Consider the following 23642-nt stretch of genomic DNA (forward strand, 5'->3'; position numbering starts at 1 on the left):
ATGGAGTTTGCCCTGAAGCAGGAGGAGATTACAGTCTGAGCCCATGTCTACACTACCGGCACTACAACGGTGCTGTAGCCAAGCTGCTGTAGTGGCGTATTGTCAACACTTCCTACAGCAAGAGAAGGGGTTTTTCCATTGCGCTAGGAGCCCCCTTACAGCTAGCTGGCTTGATGGAAACATTCTTCCCTCGACCTGGCTGCATCTCCATTGGGGGGTCGGTCACACACTCCTGAGCGCTACAGCTACATCAACCTAACTTTTAAGTGTAGAACAGGCCTAAACAGACAGACTGACAGACCCATCTCCACGAGCAAGCGCCCCTCTGCTCCATGCCGGGATGCTGGGGTAGCTGAGAACAGCGCCCCCTAGTGAGTCGCCTGACCACTGGCCCCAAGCCACGGGGCATGATGGAACCCCCATCGCTGAAACATTCCCAGCTGCAGTGGGCTGTGCACTGCCCAGGGGGACAGCGCTGATGATCTAACAGGCTCTGTGATTCTTCATGCCCCCTGTGAAGGGCAACCTGGGCTTGGCACCTGTCCTTAGCATTATTTATCTCTGCAGATGCCCAGACACATCCCATGCCCTGCATCTGTCTCCAGATCTCTGTGCTGGCCGATGAGGGTGCAGCAGCAGGCAGCGAACGGGCATGCAGAGCACAGATGGTTTGCTTTCAGCTGCCCTGGCAAACAAGACCCCCGCAGCTGAGAGCTCAGCGCTGCCTGCCCCTGGCATGCTCTCACTACCAGCCAGCTGTGAGGCTCTTCAAGGAGCGGCCTCAGCTCCTCCACAGGTGTCTTGGCTTTGCAAAGTGCCTGGATTTCCTCCCCGCAGAAATTGCACATTGATGCTGGGGTCTGCCCCCTGCCACACGAGAATACACCAACATATCTGATCTCACACGCACCCAGGTCAGTTAGAAGCAGCTCCATTGCAGTAAATGGAGATACACCAGTGCAAGTGAGATCAGGAGCAGGCCTGAGTAACCAGCCCCCCGAGCCATGCCAGTCACTCAGTGGCTCGGGCCTGCCAGACCCTTAACCTAGTGCAACAGTTCTCAAACTGTGGGTCAGGACCTCAAAGTAGGTTGGGGCCCCGTTTGAATGGGGTCACCAGGGCTGCTTGCTGGACTTGCTGGGGCCAAAACCCAAGCCCAAGAGCATCATCCCTGGATGGCGGGGCTCAGGTTACAGGCCCCCAGCCTGGGGCAGAAGCCTTTGGGCTTCAGTTTTGGCCCCACCACGCTTTGGAATACAGCGGGGCTCGGGTGGGCTCAGGTTACAGGCCCCCAGCCTGGGGTCGTGTAGTGATGTTTGTTGTCAGAAGGGGGTCACGGGGCAATGAAGTTTGAGAACCCGGCCTTGTGGATACAGCACTGCACTAGGACCCAGGAGACTAGGCCTGAAGTCCTGGCTTCCTGCTGGGTTATAGGGTGACCAGACATCCTGTTTTTAAAGGGACAGTCCCATATTTAAGCCCTCCTGCAGGTGTTCTGACTTCTTCTTAAAAATGGGCAAATTGTCCTGTATCTTCTGTCTCCCCCTCTTCCCCACATCAGTACTGGCAGGTCCTGCTGCTGGCCAGAACCCTGCTCGCCAGCCACCTGCCCACCAGCGGTGAGTGGGGAGTCCAGTGGCCGATGATGGAGGGGGTGAGGTGCAAGGCTGGTGGCAGGGCAAAGCTGCAGCACGCAGGGTTGGCTGCTTCCCCTGCTGGTCTGTCAGCGCAGTCCCCGCTGTGTGCCGGCTCTCAGCCAGCAGGGCCCCGTCCCCTGTCTTGTTTTTGGCTGGCACTGGCCGCGCACTGTGAGCTGCAGTGGCTGGTGAGTGCGGGCAAGCGCCAGCCGGTTACGTGTCACCTCTGCTGCCCACCCATCGGCCCTTTACATGTGCCCCCTTTCGCTGTCCTCTCCCTGCTTTGCCCCTTGCCCCCCCCCCACCTCCGTCCAGCCCTGCTGTTCCTGCATAATCTCCCCCCCACAGGGCCGTCTCGCTTCCCCCGCTGTGCGGAGAACCAGCCCCTGGTCAGAGTGCACAGCTCACCAGCAGCCTGGCCAGCAGGCTCCTTCCTTCCCGCACTGCCTCTGGCTGGGCTGGCATCCTGGGAAAGCCCAAGACCCTCCGGCCCAGGGCGCTGACCAGGAGAAGCGGAGCCCTGCATGTGCCAAAGCCCCGCACAGCGCTGGCACGGGGAAGCCTCTCCGCCCCTCAGCTAAGCACACACACACCGCATCTGGGAGCAGCTCCCATCCCTTCCCTCCCGCACAGGGCCGAAAGGCTGCTGCTGGCCACATTCTGCTGCGAACCCTGGCAGAAATCTGGGGGGGAAAGGGGCATGTGACCCTGCATCCCCCTGCCCCACGTATTGCCTTGGGAAGATGCCCCTCCCATGTGAGAAAGGTGTGTGGGAGTGTGTGTGTGTGTGTGTGTGTCACCTCTCCCTGTGTGAACCCTAAAGCCTGAAAGATAAGAAGGTAAATAAAAAGAATCCAACTGCGCAGTATTTCTTTTTAACAGGGGCTCAGTCAACTTGATGTTAATTTGAACGTTTGTACTGCATAGTTCTGATTGATTGCAGCTGAACTCGCTTGAATAGGAGTAATTTTACCAGGTGTCCCATATTCAGCATAGGGAAATATGATCACCCTACTGGGTGACCTTGGGCAAAACTCTCTGCCTTGGATTCCCACCTGTAAAATGGAGACTGTGATACTGCCCTCCTTTGTAAGGCACTTCGGAGAGCTAGGAAGGATTGAGACTGAGGTATTATTAGCTGGCAACAGTAGTAGTCTGTTATCCTCTAGGTGGACCAGGGAAACACTAGGAGAAATGCAGTTTCAGTTCCCTGCTCTGCCAGACTTCCTGCATGACTCTGATACTTGAGATATGTCCACACTGCAGTTAAACACCCACAGCTGGCCTGTGTCAGCTGACGCGGGCTACGAGGTTGTTTAACTGTGGTGTCAAGCGGGGTGGGTCCCAGAGCCTGTGCTCAAGCATGAGCCTGAATATCTACACCACAGTTCAACAGCCCCAGACCCTGAGCCCGAGTCAGCTGACACAGGCCAGGCACGCAGGCATTTAATAACAGTGTCGACATCTCCTTAGTCTCTCTGTGCCTCAGTTCCCTAGCTGTATGATGGGGATGCTAGCCCTGCCCTGCCCTGCCCCCACGGGGTGTGTGGGGATCAATACATTAAAGATTGGGAGATGCCCAGATGTTACAGCAATGACTAAGCTAGCCCGATGCACAATTTACAAGTCTGTTACCCTGTGATGCTTCTTCAGTAGGAAGTGAACTGAGAACTAACAACTCGTTACACATTGTGGGCCATCAGAAGATGCCAGCTTTTGGTTACTACCATCCTAGGCCAGACCAAACCAGCAGCTGATCCCTGAGCTCTCGCCAGGGTTTGTGGCTGCAGGTGAAAGTCCACAGAAAGGACGCCACTGGCTCGTTTTGCGATCTCTGACGTTTCTAATCAACAATGAATCAGGTTCACTCCCTAGCTGGCTGTTTTCCCACAGGCCAAAAATAAGTCTGACGCACAAGCCTTTTCCAATCCCCCAATTCCTCCGTCAATCACTCACCGCGCGCCAGGGAGAATGGCACAGGATTGATTTTCCCTCGTGTCTGGCCTTGGGACTCCAGAATTGCATGTAGCAAGGGCTCAAAAGCATGGAAAGCCTGAAACACTCGGAGAGAAAAGAACCGGGAGGCACTGGGAACCAGGCAGTGGCTTGTCCCTCGCTAAATTCCCCCAGCTTAACAGATGGGCAGGCAAAGCCCTGCCAAGATTGAGCTGTGCAGATAGGAGTAAATTGCAATCTTATCCAATATGCCATTTTATTGCTCTTCAAAGGCTCTCGCTTGTTTCTCTTTCCTCGAAAGGAATTTAAATGCCTCTGAAGAGATCAAACAAGAACTCCCTGGGGAAGGAATCACTGTTTATTGACAGACTCGGCAGCAGCAGCTCCCTGCTACCCTCCCCTGGGCCATGGTTAATTAGCTTCTGTGATAGTACAGCAGCGCCTAGAGACCCAAAGGGCAGGGTTGGACAGGTAAACACTGGGAGACAGCCCCTCCCCAAAGACCTTACAGTGGAGAACACAGACACAGGGGAGGGGGCACAGTGGGACAGAGGCAGGTGAAGTGACTTGTTCAAGGTCACACATCAGGTCAGTAGCAGAGCCAGGATTAGAACACAGCTCTTCCCAAATCCTACCCTAGGCCCTTACCCACCAGTCTGTGCCAGAGCCTCCAGCCAGCCTTTACCCCGTGTTCAGTCCGCAGCCTGTTTGTTCAGGGGGGGAACTGGCTGCCCAGCCAGCCCAGCTGGACTCATTTGAGAACCATCCGCCTGGATTTTAAATGAAGCCACCAACCACTTTGCACTGCCCAGAAGAGTCCCTTCCCCCGCCAGAGTGACTGGACTGGTCCATGCGCTGGGCCATAAACCTTGCTCCGGCTCAACCAGGAATTAGCCCCAGGCAGTGCCAAGGCCTGGGCTAGGCAGGAGCTCAGACTACATAGGCTCCTTTCTGACCTAACACTGACTCTGTGACGCAGAAGCTGAGCTGATGCCTGGACCTGGCAGATTGGTGCTGACGTCACTGAGAGTTTAGCTGCAGCGAGATTGGGCCCTCCTGTGTCTTGGAAGCTCAGAGAGACGGCACCAGGCTCAAACGTACTTCAAACTCCTTGGTTCACTGACAGGCTGTCACAAGGAGACTTATAGACTTTAAGGCCAGAAAGGACCATCATGATCATCTAGTCTGACCTCCTGCACATTGCAGGCCTCAGAACCTCACCCCCGACTCCTGGAATAGACCCGGAACCTCTGGCTGAGTTACTGACATCCTCAAATCAGGATGTAAAGCCTTCAAGTTACAGAGAATCCACCATTTACACTAGTTTACACCTGCAAGTGACCCGTGCCCCATGCTGCAGAGGAAGACGAAACCCCCCACAGCCTCTGCCAATCTGACCTGAGGGGAAATTCCTTCCCGGCCCCAGATATGGTGATCTTAGACATTCCCATGTGCCTGGGCTGGACCATTTGGAGGATAAACAGACAGTTTCAGGCACAGCCCACCTAGCAGCGAGAGGCAGCTCTGAATTTACTGAGCACATCATAACCCACATCCTGCGAGCACCAGTTCAGCTGGAGAGAACCATTCAGTTCACCCTTGGGCGCAGTACTCCCAATACATCCTCAGGGGCAGTACTCCCAGCATGCCCTTGGGCGCAGTACTCCCAGCATGCCCTCGGGGGCAGTACTCCCAGCATGCTCTAGGGCGCAGTACTCCCAGCATGCCCTCAGATGCAGTACTCCCAGGATGCTCTAGGGCACAGTACTCCCAGCATGCCCTCAAGCACAGTACTCCCAGGATGCTCTACGGCACAGTACTCCAGCATGCCCTCAGGCGCAGTACTCCCAGGATGCTCTAGGGCGCAGTACTCCCAGGATGCTCTAGGGCACAGTACTCCCAGCATGCCCTCAAGCACAGTACTCCCAGGATGCTCTAGGGCGCAGTACTCCAGCATGCCCTCAGGCGCAGTACTCCAGCATGCCTTCAGGCGCAGTACTCCCAGGATGCTCTAGGGCACAGTACTCCAGCATGCCCTCGGGGGCAGTACTCCCAGCATGCTCTAGGGCGCAGTACTCCCAGCATGCCCTCGGGGGCAGTACTCCCAGGATGCTCTAGGGCGCAGTACTCCAGCATGCCCTCGGGGGCAGTACACCTGGCGCACAAGCCCGCTGCATGGAATGAGACCCGCCCGCAGCCTCTCACCAGCAGGAACTCCTTGAGGTGCGTCTCGATGTTCTTGCTGTGGATGGTGAAGAGCGCGGCAGCCACGTGGATGATGGCTTTGGCCAGGCAGTGGATATTGTTGCTGTAACCTGCGGGCAGAAGGAGACAGGGGGCTTGGCACCCACAGCGCACTGAGCTGCGGCTGGGCAGGGAGGCTGTGCTTGTCTCCTTACAGCACCCCCAGTGCCCTGCATGATCAACAGCGTGCCGGGTGCCGCACTGCTACAAAGACACCACCCCTGCCTCTAAGGGCCCGATCCTGGGAGCACTTACACACGTGCATCTCAGCCCCACTGAAGTCACTGGGGTGACTCCAGCGCTTACGGTCTGAGGAGGTATTGGCAGCAGAGCTAGGGAAGTATTAATGCCATCGGCACAGCGCTGGGGAGACCGCCTCCGGAATACCGGGTGCAGCTGTGGCCACCCTCGTTGATGGGAACGAGGCGCAGAGAAGGGCTGCTAGGATGGCCAGGGATGGCAAGCTGATCTTGCAGAGGAGACTGGCTCGGCCTAGCAAGTGAGGCGGAGAGGGAGGGGGCCGCTCTCTGCAAACCCTTCAGGGGGAAATGCCAGGGAGGGGGGAGAGCTATTGAAGCCAAAGGACAAGGCTGGCACAGGAACCCCTGGCCAGGGATAAACGGAGGCTGGAAATGAGAAGCAGGTTCTAACCGTCAGAGGAGGGAGGTTCAGGAACAGCCCCCCCATAGGCAAGAAGCCTCGTGAGTTGGAAGATGGAGCTTGAGCTGTTTAGGAAGGGGATGCTCTGACGGGGCTGCTGGCAATAGCAGGGGTTGGGACACGAGAGTCCTTCCATTCCTGTGTTCCTGGGGCGGGGTCAGGGCCTAATGCTGCAAACTCCCCTGCTTGTCACTGATGTGACCTGTGCGAGCAGCCCTGTCCCAGCAGGGAGACTTGGGCATTTTTCTTTGTTCGTTTCTTGACAAATGAATTATGGAAATAATTAAACATGTCAGCTGGGGCAGGTTCCCTTGAAATGTGAGCCAGGCCCATGTTCCACAGCTCCGGAACCTCACTGAGCCTTTCCACTAGTGCAGGTTGGGGTTGGAGTGCGGAACAACACGTGAAACAAGGGCCCATTTCCTGGGAGTGTGTGTTTTGTAACAAGAACTTCCACAAACTGCCCTGCAGCCTGAGCATTCCCCCCAGCCCCGGGGCCATTCCCCCAGGAAAGCAGTGTGGTGGCCTGGGACACCTGGGCAGGCGTGGATGGGGATCTAGTCATGGAGCAGTGACTGCAAAAGCGCAGACAGCGCCACTGGGCCATTTATCGGCATGTGTGGCGGGTGAATAGATTCCGGCGTTTGGAAAACAGCCCGTCCCGGCCTCTTACCGTCCAGCTCGATGCTGTACACGGAGAAGGGGTCGGAGGCGAGGAGCGGCAGAGATACAGCCACGAAGACCAGCAGCAGACAGGCTGACTTGTACTCCTCCTCAGGGGACGAACTGTCTATCAGGCAGAGAGAGAGAAGATGTACAACCAGAGATTTCAGTAATAAGCTCGGTTTACGCTCTCCGTTCTTCTCTCCGGCTTGGCTACTCGACAGACTTACAAATATATATATATATAAAATCACCCAGCGGCTGTGACAGGCCAGTAAATTATCTGATAGATGGAGCCAGGTCCCTGCTGCTCCAGAGCTTTGAGTTTTGCTGAACAGAACTGACACTGCTCAGATTCGCTTGAAGCTGCATGTGCACCATGGAAAAAACTACCAAAGTGGTGGGGGAAGGGAGAATTCCCTTGGGTGTCCCAGGCTGGTGGGCGACGTGCAGACAGCCGGGGGACCAGAGCTACGGGGATCCCGGCTGTGTCCCTGGAACATCCCTGGATCAGCTGCAGCACCTGTGACAATGCTACGTGTGTTATTAAGGTGTATTTGTCATCCCTGCCCAAATCTTTATTGGCTTCGCTCATTGCTCATGGAGGCAGCTACTGCAGAGCTAGCGACGGGTTCTGCCTCCAGCGACAGATGCTTCAGGGTAAGGCAATTCCCCCTTATTATGGGCTTCCGCTAATAACAAGCTCTTAATGAAGAGAACCCAAAGGTCACTATCATCATTCCCATTTTACAGAGGGGAAACCCAGGCACAGAGCGGGGCAGTGACTTGATCAAGGTCACCTTAGCACTTGTATCTTCAAAGCACTTGGCTAACTAAGACCTGGTCTCACTGGAAAGATGTCCTGTTTTGGGTCTGTCAGGTGTGGGGGGTGATATTGTATTGATATAGTCACACTGGCACCAGCCCTGGGGGGAATAACTGTACTGGCATAAAGCCCCTTTAAACTGGAATAACTGCATTCATGCTGGGAGGGGATGTACTGCTTTGACTAGACTGGGATAGTTAAAGCGCTACCACTTTCTAGTGTAGACAGGGCCTACCCCCTCCAGAGCCCCTCCCTTGTGGGAGCTGAGTATTGTTCCAGACACAAACGTCTCTAGCATACGTGTGTGTGAGCTGGGACAGAAGCGTGTGTCATGATTCACAATCACATGTTAAAACATGACTGAATGCGCGAGTGCAGCCAGAACCCAGCGCAGTGTCAGCGCTGGGAGACTGGGCTAGAGGGACCCTGCTGTGACCTAGCCTGGCAGCTCCCAGCCTGGCTCTTACCTGTCTTCAGGTTGGAAAGTGCAGTCACCAGTGCTGGGTCAATGTCGCATGGGATCCCGGCAGCCGTGGCCAGCTCGAAGATGCTCAAGGTGACCTGGGGGAAAGGCCAGGAGAAGGGAGGGTGTCAGCAAGGCTGGAGAACTCCCAGGCTCCCTCGCTTCCACTCCATGTAATGAAACAGCTGCATGTTTATGGGGAAAACACGGCAGCTGGTCAGCAGGCCATGGGCAGCTATCAGCCAGGGAGAAACAAGCCACTTCTGCCACATATTGGCACAGCCTCCTGCAACAGGCCAGCAGGGACCACAGACAGACCTGTTGTTCCCCCGGGAGCGTCTCCCTTCCATGCAGAGGAGCTGGGGGCCCAGAGCCCACTGGGACGTGGACACTGGAATGTGTGAGGCACCAGAGGGTGAAGCAAATGGAGCCTGGTGGGGATCAGAAACCCTGTTGCAGGAGGCTTTGGGGCAGCAGTCGGGACTTTCTCCCTGGAAACATGCAGAGCACAGTGGAGAGGAGCAGCAAGCTGGGACCAGCTGCTGAGAGCGCTGCTCTGGGATGTCTCGCAGCACAGCAGGGAATTACTGGACCCAAACCATCAAAGGGGTAGCTGGGTTAGTCTGGATCTGTAAAAGCAGCAAAGAGTCCTGTGGCACCTTATAGACTAACAGACATATTGGAGAATGAGCTTTCGTGGGTGAATACGGAGTATTCACCCACGAAAGCTCATAGTCTATAAGGTGCCACAGGACTCTTTGCTGGACCCAAACTGTGGCAGAAGTGGCTTGATATTAGCCCCTGCTACAAGCCCCTGGTTTAGACATGATTTACACCAGTGCAGCTGGCTGGACAGCCGAGTCACAAAGGGCTGGCCCCCCAAGTATGGACCTAGGGTTTCAAACAGGAGTGTAGGTCCCCCATTGCACCGCCTGTGCCACCACACTGCTATTCTTAGTGCCCTAGCTCGTAGAAAGCTAGCGCATGTAGATGTCCCTGAGCTGGGAATTATGCCTCGCAGCGGCCGTGCAGACCCCGAGGAGTGGACTAAAGATAAGGCACTTGAGACAGGTGCCTGCCCCAGGTCTGACTTTGCCATGCCCTGTGTCCAGCCAGGAACCCATGCCTGGCCTGACCGCGCCCTGCCCTGTGTCCAGCCAGGAACCCGTGCCTGGTCTGACCACGCCGTGCCCTGTGCCCAGCCAGGAACCTGTGCCTGGTCTGACCGCGCCGTGCCCTGTGTCCAGCCGGGAGCCTGCGCCCTGCCTGACCGCGCCGTGCCCTGTGTCCAGCTGGGAACCTGTGCCTGGTCTGACCGCGCCGTGCCCTGTGTCCAGCTGGGAGCATGTGCCTGGTCTGACCGCGCCGTGCCCTGTGTCCAGCCGGGAACCCGTGCCTGGTCTGACCACACCATGCCCTGTATCCAGCCGGGAGCCTGCGCCCAGCCTGACCATGCTGTGCCCTGTGTCCAGCCGGGAACCCGTGCCTGGTCTGACCGCGCCGTGCCCTGTGTCCAGCCGGGAACCCGTGCCTGGTCTGACCGCACCATGCCCTGTATCCAGCCGGGAGCCTGCGCCCAGCCTGACCATGCCGTGCCCTGAGTCCAGCCGGGAACCCGTGCCTGGTCTGACCGCGCCGTGCCCTGTGTCCAGCTGGGAACATGTGCCTGGTCTAATACCGTGCCTAGCTAGCAATGGTTGCATTTACACAGACTGCCATTGGAAGAAGCTGCTGTGAAACGGCTCTGGGATCTCCGCGGGAAGGCGCGTCTCATCACAGGTGAGGGCCACTGTGGGGGAGGGGTGCATCAGCGAGCAGGTCGTTCCTCCACCTCTATCAAGTCCAGCGTCAGAGAAGCCACATCCCCGTCACAGCATCAGTGTGACACAGAGCGAGCCAGGCAGGTATGTCACCCCGATGTCCAACCATCTGCTCAATATCTCCCCAAGGGGGGTTGTGTGTGGTCTCTGCCAAAAGCTAGGAACCAGCAGAGGGCCGTGGCTACGGCCAGATGTTTGTACAGGAAACAGTTTGCGAGAGATGCAAAATGTAGACTCTTAGGTTGCAAAGCTGCTGCAGTGAAACCTGTCACCTGAGATGAGGGGGTGTCTCAGAGCTAACGCCATCCACGCTGAGAGCACTGGACACCCGTGCAGACAGCCCTTGGCTCACTGGCTCCGCGAGGTGAAGACGTCAGCATTTACAAAACCCAACCAACCCAGGAGAATGCTCTGGGCAGAGAGACAATCGGAAGAGCCTGTAACTGTACGAGAGCAGACAAAATGGCACGAGGTGTTATCCACTGCACAGGAGAAACTCTGCCAGCGGGCGTGTAAGGGAGCCCAGCTCTCTGGACTGGACGAGCGCCGCAAGGGGGAGAGAGCCCGTATTAGGACGTCGCTCGTTAACACGCACTGGCTGTGGATCACATTCCATGTTTTCTTTTAGCTGTAACCTTGTTTCCAACTCCTTGGACTTGCTTTTGGCTGAATCTGTCTCAAGATCTGTTAAAGAAACTTCCATTTGCTTTTACTAGACCTCCGTCCAAGTGCCTTGTGCTACACAGAGTAACTGAGGTGAGACCTGCGCCCTGGGCCCTGTTTCCACGGAGGCAGCGGACCAGTGTACGCTGCGGGTGTCTGGAGGACAAGGGATTGGGCACTCAAGTGTAACAAGGTGGGGTGTCAGCTGCCAGCCGCGGAGGGAAAGAGCAAGATGTTGCCAGCAGCTGGTGGCTGGGGACCATTTCTGCTCGTGGGCGCAAACAGGGCTTTCTCCACTGAGCAGATTAGTGATTCCCCTCGGACACCTCTGGTAACCCCCAAGTGTCACAATTAGCTGCCCCCCGAGCCCCAGAGAGAACCCTTTACTCCTCAGGAGGGTAAGGGCTGAGGCTGGGAGATAAGAGCCTTAGCACCGAGCATCTTAAACCCAAGTTGTGTTTGTCGCTGGATGGCGCCGCCCCCCCCCCCCCCGGCACTCTGACCCAACAGTGCCCTGAACGCCCCTCACAGGCAGCTCCAAGCTCTTGGGATTGTGGCTGGGGAGCAGAGTGATCAAATGCACAGCCCCAAGCGGGGAGCCAGGCTGGGCGCTGGCTGCTCCAACAGCCACCAAGCTCTGTGACTCTAGAGAGGGGATTTGGGGCTGGAAAGATGGTGACATTAGGAGCTCAGGAGCTGGCCCCAGGTCTGGACAGAGCACCAGGATATAGCTCCCTACAGGGACTGCCAGAGCGGATCAGACCTGGGCCTCCAGCAGGGGCACCAGCTGCTTCAGGAGAAAGTGCGGGAACCCCTGGGGGAGATCAGGGCATAACCTGCTCATAGGGCAGGGGTGGGCAAACTTTTTGGCCCAAGGGCCACATCTGGGAATAGAAATTGTATGGCGGGCCATGAATGCTCACAAAATTGGGGTTGGGGTGTGGGAGGGGGTGAGGGCTCTGGTTGGGGGTGCAGGCTCTGGGGTGGGGCCAGAAATGAGGAGTTCAGGGTGCGGGAGGGGGCTCTGGGCTGGGAGAGTGGGAGGGTTGTGGGGGATCAGGGCTCCAGCTGGGGGGTGTGGGCTCTGGGGTAGGGCTGGGGATGAGGGTTTTGGGGTGTAGGAGGGTGCTCCGGGCTGGGACCGAGGGCTTCGGAGGGCAGGAGGGGGATCAGGGCTGGGGCAGGGGGTTTGTGTGCAGGAAGGGGTGCAGGCTCCGGCTGGGGTGGAAGCTCTGGCGTGGGGCTGGGGATGAGGGGTTTGGGGTTCAGGAGGATGCTCCAGACTGGAATTGAGGGGTTCTGAGGGCGGGAGGGGGATCAAAGCTGGGGCAGGGGGTTGGGGTGTGGAGAGAGGCTCAGGGGTGCAGGCTCCGGGCGGTGCTTATCTCAAGCGGCTCCCGGAAGCAGCGGCATGTCCCCTCTCTGGCTCCTATGCAGAGCACAGCCAGGCAGCTCTGCATGCTGCCCCGTCTGCAGGCACTGCCCCTGCAACTCCCATTGGCTGCAGTTCCCGGCCAATGGGAGCTGCGGGGGCGGCGCTTGGGGTGGGGGCAGCGTGCAGAGCGGAGCCCCATGGCTGACCCTAAACGTAGGAGCCGGAGCGGGACCATGCCGCTGTTTCTGGGAGCCACGTGAAGCGGCCCCCAACCCTGCTCCCTGGCTGGAGTGCCGGAGCAGGGCAAGCCCCAGACCTCACTCCCCAGGGGGAGCTCAAGGGCAGGATTAAAACGGCTGGCGGGCCGGATGCGGCCCGCGGGCCGTAGTTTGCCCACCTCTGTCATAAGGGCAATGCCTTCAAGACCCTGTTAGTAGTTGTTTTATGCAGGGAGGCTGATAGCCCTTGCACACCTACATGGCCGCTCTGTGCAATGGGGCATGTTCTCACTATCCGTACAAATACATGCTCCTTGCTGGAACCCTGCTGAGTTCTTGGGCTCACTGACACCCTGTGGCAGGGAGTTCCACAGGCTAAACGTGCAGTACATATAAGACTATTGCCTGGCTCAGTTTAAACGTGTTTCAGTTTTGTCCAGTGCCACCTCGTTCTGATGTTGATGCCCATACATGCTTTTCTACTCCAGAACCATGGCTCTTGTATTCTTCTTTCCAAGCAGTTCCCCTCTCTTCTAATGTCTTCTACAGCATCCTTTGCACTGAGGGGTCTCCTGCCCGGGCCATTGGCACACAGGACCCTGCTCTGGGCAGCTCCTGGCTGGTCAGCACTCTGAGCTCTCTGTGGGTAGGCAGGGCTGACCAAGGCAGCAGGGCACAACTTGGGGATCTGCTCAGCACTGGCACAGGAGCTCTGCACCCCGTGGCTGGGGCTCTCTCTCAGCAATGCATCTAAAGATGCTGAGCGCTTGCACTGTGGCCGCCGCTCTCCCCCCGGCACGGTCTCGGAGCACTGCCTTGGCACTTTGCAGCCCCTGCCACTAGCAGTGTTCCCATTCCTTCCCTCCAGTCTGGAGGGCGAGCAGTGGGTTGGCTGCTGGGCAGCTCCAGCTGGTGGCTTTGTAATGGACCAGCTCCGCTGAGGCTGTTTGACTGCCCAGTCCTCGGTGCTTGACTGTCTGGGGGGTGCTGCGATTACTGCACCTACAAAGTTACCCTAAGCTCAATGAGTTCATAAGATGTTACAATCAGGGCCGGGTTAAAAAAAAAGAGCGCCGCCCCACCGTAACAACCCCCCCGCCGAAACACCCCCCCCGAGCGCTGCACTGCGCCGCCCTGCCAAAACACCCCCCGAGCGCCGTGCCGCCGAAACAAACACCCCCCCAACGAAACACCCCCCCCAAGCGCTGCACTGCACCACCCTGCCGAAACACCCCCCCGAGCGCCGCCCCGCCCTGCCGAAACACCCCCCCTGAGCGCCGCGCCGCCCTGCCCCGCTAAAACAACCCCCCCGAGCGCCGTCCCGCCCCGCCGAAACACCCCTCCGAGCGCCCCGCCGCCCAGCCCCGCCGAAACAACCCCCCGAGCCCCGCCCCGCCAAAACACCCCCCCAAACGCCGTGCCGCCCCGCCGAAACACCCCCCCGACTCGAGTGCTGCGCCGCCGAAACAAAAACAACAACAAAAAAACCTTGAGCGCTGCCCGGCCGAACCAAAATAAATAAATAAATAAATACCCCCGAGCGCCGCCCCGCCGAAACAAAACAAACAAACAAACAAACAAACAAAACCCGAGTGCCCCCCACCACCCCAAGGTTGGCCGCCCCTTACAAGGTGCCGCCCCAAGCACGTGCTTGGTCGGCTGGTGCCTGGAGCCGGCCCTGGTTACAATAACCACGGAAACTAGATCGAGGTGTTTATAACAATGAATGTTGCAACAGAACACAAACAAACCAGTGCTCGGCTTAAATCAAGGACTGTGGAGAGATCAGACTTGGTGAACAAGCAAATGTGGGAACAAAGTTTGCCATGCCAAGCCTGGCCTTACGGAAATGGATTTAGTTGGTGGACAAAATAATGAGGATAAAACATATCACCAACTTGTACTCCTTTTTGGGACTCTTAAAAAGAGACTTTGAAAATAAAGAATAACCTTCCCCCAGCTCCTCCCCTGCCTGCAGCTCTGCAACTCAGCTAAAAGGCTCTTCCTTGGGGAAGGCCGGCTGGCCCTGCTCCTGTTTGAGGAACGTTGTTTCTACCTGTGAGTGCTGAAAGTCATCCCATTATCCTGGCATCCAGCCCTCAGCCCGCAAGCGGGGATAGCTAATTACCAAAAGGCACGTAAGATCCTGCATTGTATTCCCTTCCCTTCTTGGGTTATTTTCTGCCTCACAGTGTCTCTCCTATCCTAGCTCACTCTCTTGGCTTTTCTTTGAATCCTGAAAAAATAACAGGAGTACTTGTGGCACCTTAGAGACTAACAAATTTATTAGAGCATAAGCTTTCGTGGGCTACAACCCACTTCTTCGGATGCATATAGAGTGAACCATATATTGAGGAGATATATATACACACACATACAGAGAGCATGAACAGGTGGGAGTTGTCTTACCAACTCTGAGAGGCCAATTAAGTAAGAGAAAAAAAACTTTTGAAGTGATAATCAAGATGGCTCAGTACAGACAGTTTGATAAGAAGCAAGTGTGAAAATACTTACAAGGGGAGATAGATTCAATGTTTGTAATGGCTCAGCCATTCCCAATCCCTATTTAGCCCTGAGTTGATTGTGTCTAGTTTGCATATCAATTCCAGCTCAGCAGTCTCTCGTTGGAGTCTGTTTTTGAAGTTTTTCTGTTTTAAGATAGCCACCCGCAGGTCTGCCAAAGAATGGCCAGACAGGTTAAAGTGTTCTCCCACTGGTTTTTGAGTCCTGAAGTAACTATACTGCATTCATCCAAACTTGCCTTGCCTAAGGAGAAAGGATCCAACCCGATGACAGCCCTGACCAGATTGTAACTAACCAGCCTCCAAGCAGCAGGTGTCATGGAGGACTTGCCAGCCAAGCCACCTACTTGTAACTAACCAGCAGTCCAGTGTTCCAAAAACATCAGCAAAAGCTGCATTTCATCCATCTTTTCTATCCTGTTTCTCCTCCACCTTGGGTCTGTCTGTTAGAACAGGCCACATGAGTTCCCCTCACATCCGGCCTGCCAGTAAAATTAACCTTTTCCTTTTCATTGAAGAAAGATTGTTCTGAAAATAGGAGACTGATATTTTGGCCCCAGAAGGAGAGAGACTGTGGCAGATCTGACTACGTTCGTTTTGCATAATCACTCAACCACAGTTTCAATGGAAATGCTGGCTTTGATTTCTTGTTCTTTCATGTGTTTAATCGATAAGGTTCCAATGTGAACGCATGCTCCTGGGTATGCCCAACGCCCGCCGAAGCTATCTCGTGCTGTTTAACTCTGGACAGCAACGGGGTTTAAAACCCCTTTCACTCTTCAGGCCTTTGAGATCAATCTCCGTACAACAGTCGGGGATTAGTGAGGGACAAGGAGCCCTATGAGCAAGGTGCAGCCTCACAGCATTCCCTAGAGACAGGCTGCGAGGGTCCAGCCCTAGGCCCTGTCACAGGCTGACAGGCTCTTTAAGGGGAGACAAGGCCCAGACGCCACCTGGACTGATTAGCTGCCTCCCAGCAGAGGCCTGGTCCATATAAAGGGCTCAGCTCAGGGAGAGACTCAAAGGAGCAGGCAGGCTGCTCTGTACAGAGAGACTCACCTTAGCTCCTAGCTGGAGGGCCTGGGGAGTGTGGGGCTGCAGAGAGCAGCCCGTGGGAGCTGGCCAGGGCTCCAGGGAGAGCAGCTCTGGGAGTCTGTGCACTGTACAGGTGTGTCTGTGCTGTGTCTGGGAGTGAGCGACTCTTCTCGCTGCTTCCTGGTGCCTCCAGCATGACCCTGCCTTTCCTGCTGCTCCATTCCCTTACTCAAAAGAAACACACCGAGAACAAACCACAACCTTTTCTTTACCTGTGAGCCTCCGGGTATCTACATTAACTCACAAACAGGGAAGAATTAGTAGGGGAAGCAAAAGTGGATGGGAACCTGGGAGGCAGTGACCATGAGATGGTCGAGTTCAGGATCCTGACACAAGGAAGAAAGGAGAGCAGCAGAATACGGACCCTGGACTTCAGAAAAGCAGACTTTGACTCCCTCAGGGAACAGATGGGCAGGATCCCCTGGGAGAATAACATGAAGGGCAAAGGGGTCCAGGAGAGCTGGCTGTATTTTAAAGAATCCTTATTGCGGTTGCAGGAACAAACCATCCCGATGTGTAGAAAGAATAGTAAATATGGCAGGCGACCAGCTTGGCTAAACAGTGAAATCCTTGCTGAACTTAAACGCAAAAAAGAAGCTTACAAGAAGTGGAAGATTGGACAAATGACCAGGGAGGAGTATAAAACTATTGCTCAGGCATGCAGGAATGAAATCAGGAAGGCCAAATCACACTTGGAGTTGCAGCTAGCAAGAGATGTTAAGAGTAACAAGAAAGGTTTCTTCAGGTATGTTAGCAACAAGAAGAAAGTCAAGGAAAGTGTGGGCCCCTTACTGAATGTGGGAGGCAACCTAGTGACCGAGGATGTGGAAAAAGCTAATGTACTCAATGCTTTTTTTGCCTCTGTCTTCACGAACAAGGTCAGCTCCCAGACTGCTGCACTGGGCAGCACAATATGGGGAGAAGGTGACCAGCCCTATGTGGAGAAAGAAGTGGTTCGGGACTATTTAGAAAAACTGGATGTGCACAAGTCCATGGGGCCGGATGCGCTGCATCCGAGGGTGCTAAAGGAGTTGGCGGATGAGATTGCAGAGCCATTAGCCATTATTTTTGAAAACTCATGGCGATCGGGGGAGGTCCCGGATGACTGGAAAAAGGCTAATGTAGTGCCCATCTTTAAAAAAGGGAAGAAGGAGGATCCGGGGAACTACAGGCCAGTCAGCCTCACCTCAGTCCCTGGAAAAATCATGGAACAGGTCCTCAAGGAATCAATTATGAAACACTTAGAGGAGAGGAAAGTGATCAGGAACAGTCAGCATGGATTCACCAAAGGGAAGTCGTGCCTGACTAACCTAATTGCCTTCTATGATGAGATAACTGGCTCTGTGGATGAGGGGAAAGCAGTGGATGTGTTATTCCTTGACTTTAGCAAAGCTTTTGATACAGTCTCCCACAGTATTCTTGCCGCCAAGTTAAAGAAATATGGGCTGGATGAATGGACTGTAAGGTGGATAGAAAGCTGGCTAGATCGTCGGGCTCAACGGGTAGTGATCAATGGCTCCATGTCTAGTTGGCAGCCGGTTTCAAGCGGAGTGCCCCAAGGGTCGGTCCTGGGGCCAGTTTTGTTTAATATCTTTATTAATGATCTGGAGGATGGTGTGGACTGCACTCTCAGCAAGTTTGCAGATGACACTAAACTAGGAGGCGTGGTAGATACACTAGAGGGTAGGGATCGGATACAGAGGGACCTAGACAAATTAGAGGATTGGGCCAAAAAAAACCTGATGAGGTTCAACAAGGATAAGTGCAGAGTCCTGCACTTAGGACGGAAGAATCCCATGCACTGCTACAGACTAGGGACCGAATGGCTAGGTAGCAGTTCTGCAGAAAAGGACCTAGGGGTCACAGTGGACGAGAAGCTGGATATGAGTCAACAGTGTGCTCTTGTTGCCAAGAAGGCTAACGGCATTTTGGGCTGTATAAGTAGGGGCATTGCCAGCAGATCGAGGAACGTGATCGTTCCCCTTTATTCGACATTGGTGAGGCCTCATCTGGAATACTGTGTCCAATTTTGGGCCCCACACTACAAGAAGGATGTGGAAAAATTGGAAAGAGTCCAGCGGAGGGCAACAAAAATGATTAGGGGTCTGGAGCACATGACTTATGAGGAGAGGCTGAGGGAACTGGGATTGTTTAGTCTCCAGAAGAGAAGAATGAGGGGGGATTTGATAGCAGCCTTCAACTACCTGAAGGGGGGTTCCAAAGAGGATGGAGCTCGGCTGTTCTCAGTGGTGGCAGATGACAGAACAAGGAGCAATGGTCTCAAGTTGCAGTGGGGGAGGTCCAGGTTGGATATTAGGAAACACTATTTCACTAGGAGGGTGGTGAAGCACTGGAATGCGTTACCTAGGGAGGTGGTGGAGTCTCCTTCCTTGGAGGTTTTTAAGGCCCGGCTTGACAAAGCCCTGGCTGGGATGATTTAGTTGGGAATTGGTCCTGCTTTGAGCAGGGGGTTGGACTAGATGACCTCTTGAGGTCCCTTCCAACCCTGATATTCTATTCTATGTAAGTGCTTGGAGTGTGACCCTTCGCTAACCAGCAAACTGAGTATAGAGCCGGCCGACTATGCCACTGTGACGCTCCCCAGCAGTACCCAGGCCCTTCGCTACCACCTGCTCTTAGCGTGAGAACTCCACCAGCCTCTGACAGCACAAGTATGGCCTCCCAGGCCTGCGCTGGCCTTGCTCTGTCTGTACAGGTCAGCGATAGGCCCACACCAGCCCTGAGTCCTCTGAGCCCCGATCCAGAACAATCACCAAACCCTCCGAGTCGTGCTCCCCAAGGAACAGTGCACACCAGCTCAGTGGGCTGAACGGATCACCACTCCGCTTAACACACCGCACTTAGCTACAGCCACAGTGAAAACGAGAAGGAGTTTATTATCAGAGATGCCAATGACAGTAGGTACGAGGACTGGAAACACAGGATTACACATTGTGACGGGTTGGATCACAGAAACCCCCTTGGGAGCTGCCACCCGATGTGCAAAGACTACCCCTGCTTCTGTTTTCCCTGCCAGCTCAGGACTCCAGCACCCTGTCTTGCTGAGCCAGACACTCCAGTCTGCTCTAACAAAGACTCAGGGTCTGAATCACTTGTCCCAAAGCTGCAAGTTTACCTGAAAACAGCTCACAGAAGTGAGCTTGTCTTTAGCACTCAGATGCCCAACTCCCAATGGGGTCTAAACCCAAATGAATCCGTTTTGCCCTGCAAAAATAAAAGTGATAATAAATAAATAAAAAGTGATTTTATTAAATACAGAAAATAGGATTTAAGTGGTTCCAAGTAGTAACAGACAGAACAAAGTAAGTCACCAAGCAAAATAAAATAAAATGCGCAAATCTATGTCTAATCAAACTGAATACAGGCTGGGATGATTTAGTTGGGAATTGGTCCTGCTTTGAGCAGGGGGTTGGACTAGATGACCTCCTGAGGTCCCTTCCAACCCTGATATTCTATGATTCTATGATTCTAAGTCGGGGTTAAGCTGTACAGGGGGGAGGGGGGAAGGATTTGCCAGGGTGAGGGGAGACGTCTGTGTTGGAAGAGGGGTGGCCAAGGGAGGGGTGCCGTGGCCGGGGCGATGACCAAGGCAGATGACCTTAGCAGCAGCATTCCAAATGGATGGGGGAGCATAGGGGAACTGCAGGCATCCAGGCCAGAAGGGGCATGTGGTAGCTGCGGCATTAGGCAAGAGTTCTGGCCAGGTGGGCAGAGAAGGAAGGTCACAGCTTGGCAATGCAGCAGTGAGACGTGAGATGACACAGGAAACGCTGGTCATACATGGGGGAGGGTGAATGGCATAATCTGAACCTGGCCCACGGCAGCTCTGTCTGACAGCATGCGCCTTCTCACCTTGCTTGAGACAACAGCTGGCAGGGAGATGCCTGAAGCTAGTTCTGTCCATGCAACACGTGAGTTACCTGCAGCACCAGAGCAATGGACACCAGAACATCCCAACATCAGCTCTACCTAGGCAATTATCCAGCTCATCAGCCTCATACCGAGCACCTGCTTAACAGCCTCTCCTCCAATGCCCCCCTCTCGCCCTCCCCCACCCCGTGAGGAGGGAACTCCTAGCCCCGTTCTACACAGAGGCACACGATGAATTAAGTGCCTTGCATAAGGTCACGTACAGAGTCTATGGCTAAACTGGGAATTGGACCCAGATCTCTCAAATCTTAGTCCGAAGCCTTAACCACACAGCCACCCTCCTCCATCCCCTAGGAAACGGTCATTTCACTGCAACATAATCCCCAGACAAATCCCTTCACAGGTTAAAAACAGAAACTAACAAAGAGGAAAGCGCAGTTGAGCATCCAGGAAAGAGAAGAGGGTGCCTGGAATCTGAACAGCTAAGTGCTGGCTGTGACCTCCTAAGGAAGAGCCCCGGAGAACGTGGTCGGGTTCTATGGGCTGTGAGCTCCTATGGAAGAGCCCCGGAGAACGTGGTCGGGTTCTATGGGCTGTGACCTCCAATGGAAGAGCCCCAGAGAACGTGGTCGGGTTCTATGGGCTGTGAGCTCCTACGGAAGAGCCCTGGAGAACGTGGTCAGATTCTATGGGCTGTGAGCGCCTGTGGAAGCGCCCCGGAGACCGCTGTTGGGTTCTATGGGCTGTGAGCTCCTATGGAAGAGCCCCGGAGAACGTGGTCGGGTTCTATGGGCTGTGAGCTCCTATGGAAGAGCCCCGGAGAACGTGGTTGGGTTCTATGGGCTGTGACCTCCAATGGAAGAGCCCCAGAGAACGTGGTCGGGTTCTATGGGCTGTGAGCTCCTATGGAAGAGCCCTGGAGAACGTGGTCAGATTCTATGGGCTGTGAGCGCCTGTGGAAGCGCCCCGGAGACCGCTGTTGGGTTCTATGGGCTGTGAGCTCCTATGGAAGAGCCCCGGAGAACGTGGTAGGGTTCTATGGGCTGTGAGCTCCTGTGGAAGAGCCCCGGAGAACGTGGTCAGATTCTATGGGCTGTGAGCGCCTGTGGAAGCGCCCCGGAGACCGCTGTTGGGTTCTATGGGCTGTGAGCTCCTATGGAAGAGCCCCGGAGAACGTGGTAGGGTTCTATGGGCTGTGAGCTCCTGTGGAAGAGCCCCAGAGAACGTGGTCAGATTCTATGGGCTGTGAGCGCCTGTGGAAGCGCCCCGGAGACCGCTGTTGGGTTCTATGGGCTGTGAGCTCCTATGGAAGAGCCCTGGAGAACGTGGTCGGGTTCTATGGGCTGTGAGCTCCTATGGAAGAGCCCCGGAGAACGTGGTCGGGTTCTTTGGGCTGTGAGCACCTGTGGAAACGCCCCGGAGACCGCGGTCGGGTTCTTTGGGCTGTGAGCTCCTGTGGAAGGGCTCCAGAAACCATGGTCGGGTTTATTGGGATTTCATGTGTGCTCATTGAAAGGGCTCTTCAGAGCCTGTAGGATTTCCTAGATAACAAGGTTCTGTCTCGAGGATTTCAGCTCCATTTTACAGTAGGAACACTGTTCTCTCAAATCCTACATGGTGGATCATTGTCTATTACACCCTAAAGGAAAAGCAGCACATGGGGAGCGAGAGCCCATGCCGACACTAACAATGAGTAGGACTAGTGACCATCTACATCTCAAGGTCACAAAGGTCACGTGGATGGAAACTAAATGGGCAGAGCTAACGTTAGGGCTCTGTGTTCATTACCCCAGATCCCAGCTCTGTGCCCCAGCGTAGGACCAGTCCTTTGGAACACTGCATCTGGTCAAACACTTCTTAGCAGCATTAATTAGACCAGGGTAATGGGACATTACACACCAAATAAGAGACATCCCTTAACAAACAGGACAGGTGGCCTCCCTAATTAGAACTAATGTTGGGCATTAAAGGTGACCCTGGCACAGGCAGAGTGCAGCCTTCTGGCCACATGTGGCTGGGAGAGGATTCTAGTCCTTAAAGGATCCCACTGATCCCCCATGTGCTCTGTCCTCACTGTGGGAAGGAGGCAGGGTCCAGCCTATCCCAGAGGCCTCACCAAGAACACAGGGATCTAGGGCCACGGAGGGCTGGTGAGTCTCACCCGCTGGGAACTCTGGGAATCGATACCTGGAGGACGGCTGCCCTTTATTTGCGATAAGCGTGATAAACGGGCAATTGACATGCCCCCCAGGGTGGGAGGGGATGCCGATCCAGCCCGGATCCAGGAGGGGTGACACCCCTACCCAGCCCAAGGTACCTAGCCCAGCCAAGCTAACCCCCCAAGGATGCAGCCCCGGACCTACTATGGCAGCTGCCCTCAGACTGAGATGCACTGGGGGACTCGGGTCTGCTCTGTAGGGCATGATGCTGCCCAGCTCTGGCTCCCAGCACTAGGCCATTCATGACCCATCCCAGCTATCACAGTCGCCGGCTGATGGAACCTCTCCAAGTCCTCTCCAAGCCCCCGTGACGTATGGGAGTGTGCCAGAGCGGGAGCCGTCAGTTGTCTCCAGTCCACCAGGTCTTCGAGCCTCTGAATCCCAGCTGTCTGGGGGAAGCAGCGCGAATGGCAGGGCAATAAGTGGAAGTGGGACCCCACCTGCCTTGCGAGGAGGCTGGGCCTGGATCCAAAGAGAGGGGGCAGAGAGGAAATGCCCCCCAGAAGGGACAGCCAAGGCAGTGCCGGTGCCAGCTGCATTGCTCTTCTGTGCAAGCCTCCTTCTGGTAACCGGCTCGGCTCTAAGGCATCCGGCAACCTGCTGTCACCCTCATGGCAGTTGCTGAGCTGACAGGCTGTCACTGGGTAGGACATGCCAGCGACACTGGAGAGGACTGTGAATGGCACCGAGAGAGGGAAGGCTCAGCCCAATCAGTGCAGCCCACCAGCCAGCACCTGTCCCAGACACAGGGGCCTGGCTACACTAGGGAAATGGCGCTTTGCTGACACTGGCCGAGTGAGCTGCATTCCGTCCCTCTGTGCACCAATGCAACTGGGCACTAGGCTGCCCCAGATTTGCCCATGGCCCAGTGTGACCCGCAGAGCCCCTTCCCAGTAAGAAGGGGAGAGCCTAGCGTGATCTGGCCCTAGGTCCAGCCCTTGGAGGTTCCTCCTCCACCTCCATCTCTGTCAGAGACAGACACACTGGCTGCTCCTGGGAGCTGGCTGTTTCTCCGTCTGCATCATGGACCCGAGAAACCTGCCAGGAGCTGGTACCAGAGTGTGGCAGGTAAATCCAGGGCAGGGCTGGGAGCAGGGCTGGCAGTGGGATGGGATGGAGCGGTGCAGCAGTGGTAGGATCCAGAGCTGGTGGGACATGAGTGACTCCCAGTGATCCCACAGCCCTGACTGCTGGGTGGACTGGGTCCCAGGGTCTCAGTCCAGCTTCTAGTGTCCGTGGTGGTGGCCTGTGCCCACTATCTGGCCTCCTGGCTGGGATCTCAGCCTCCCTGCTGGCTGTGAGCAAGGCCTAATCCTCAGGGAGGAGGAGGCTGATGGGGGCTGGATGGGCTGCACTCGCTGTGTGGCTCACTAGGGAGAAGGGGGAGAAG

At 55.5% G+C, this 23642-nt stretch overlaps 1 protein-coding gene across 1 annotated transcript in view; it reads right to left on the bottom strand.

The window, feature by feature from the left end:
- Positions 1-23642, bottom strand: part of NCKAP1L (NCK associated protein 1 like) — a 90600-nt gene that overhangs the window by 5571 nt on the left and 61387 nt on the right. Inside the window, 3 exon segments of the mRNA XM_065419328.1 lie at positions 5799-5908; positions 7171-7287; positions 8454-8547. Coding sequence (XP_065275400.1) covers positions 5799-5908; positions 7171-7287; positions 8454-8547 — 321 coding nt within the window.

Source organism: Emys orbicularis, chromosome 19 (assembly GCF_028017835.1).
Source record: "Emys orbicularis isolate rEmyOrb1 chromosome 19, rEmyOrb1.hap1, whole genome shotgun sequence".
In the NCBI taxonomy this organism is placed as follows: Eukaryota; Metazoa; Chordata; order Testudines; family Emydidae; genus Emys; species Emys orbicularis.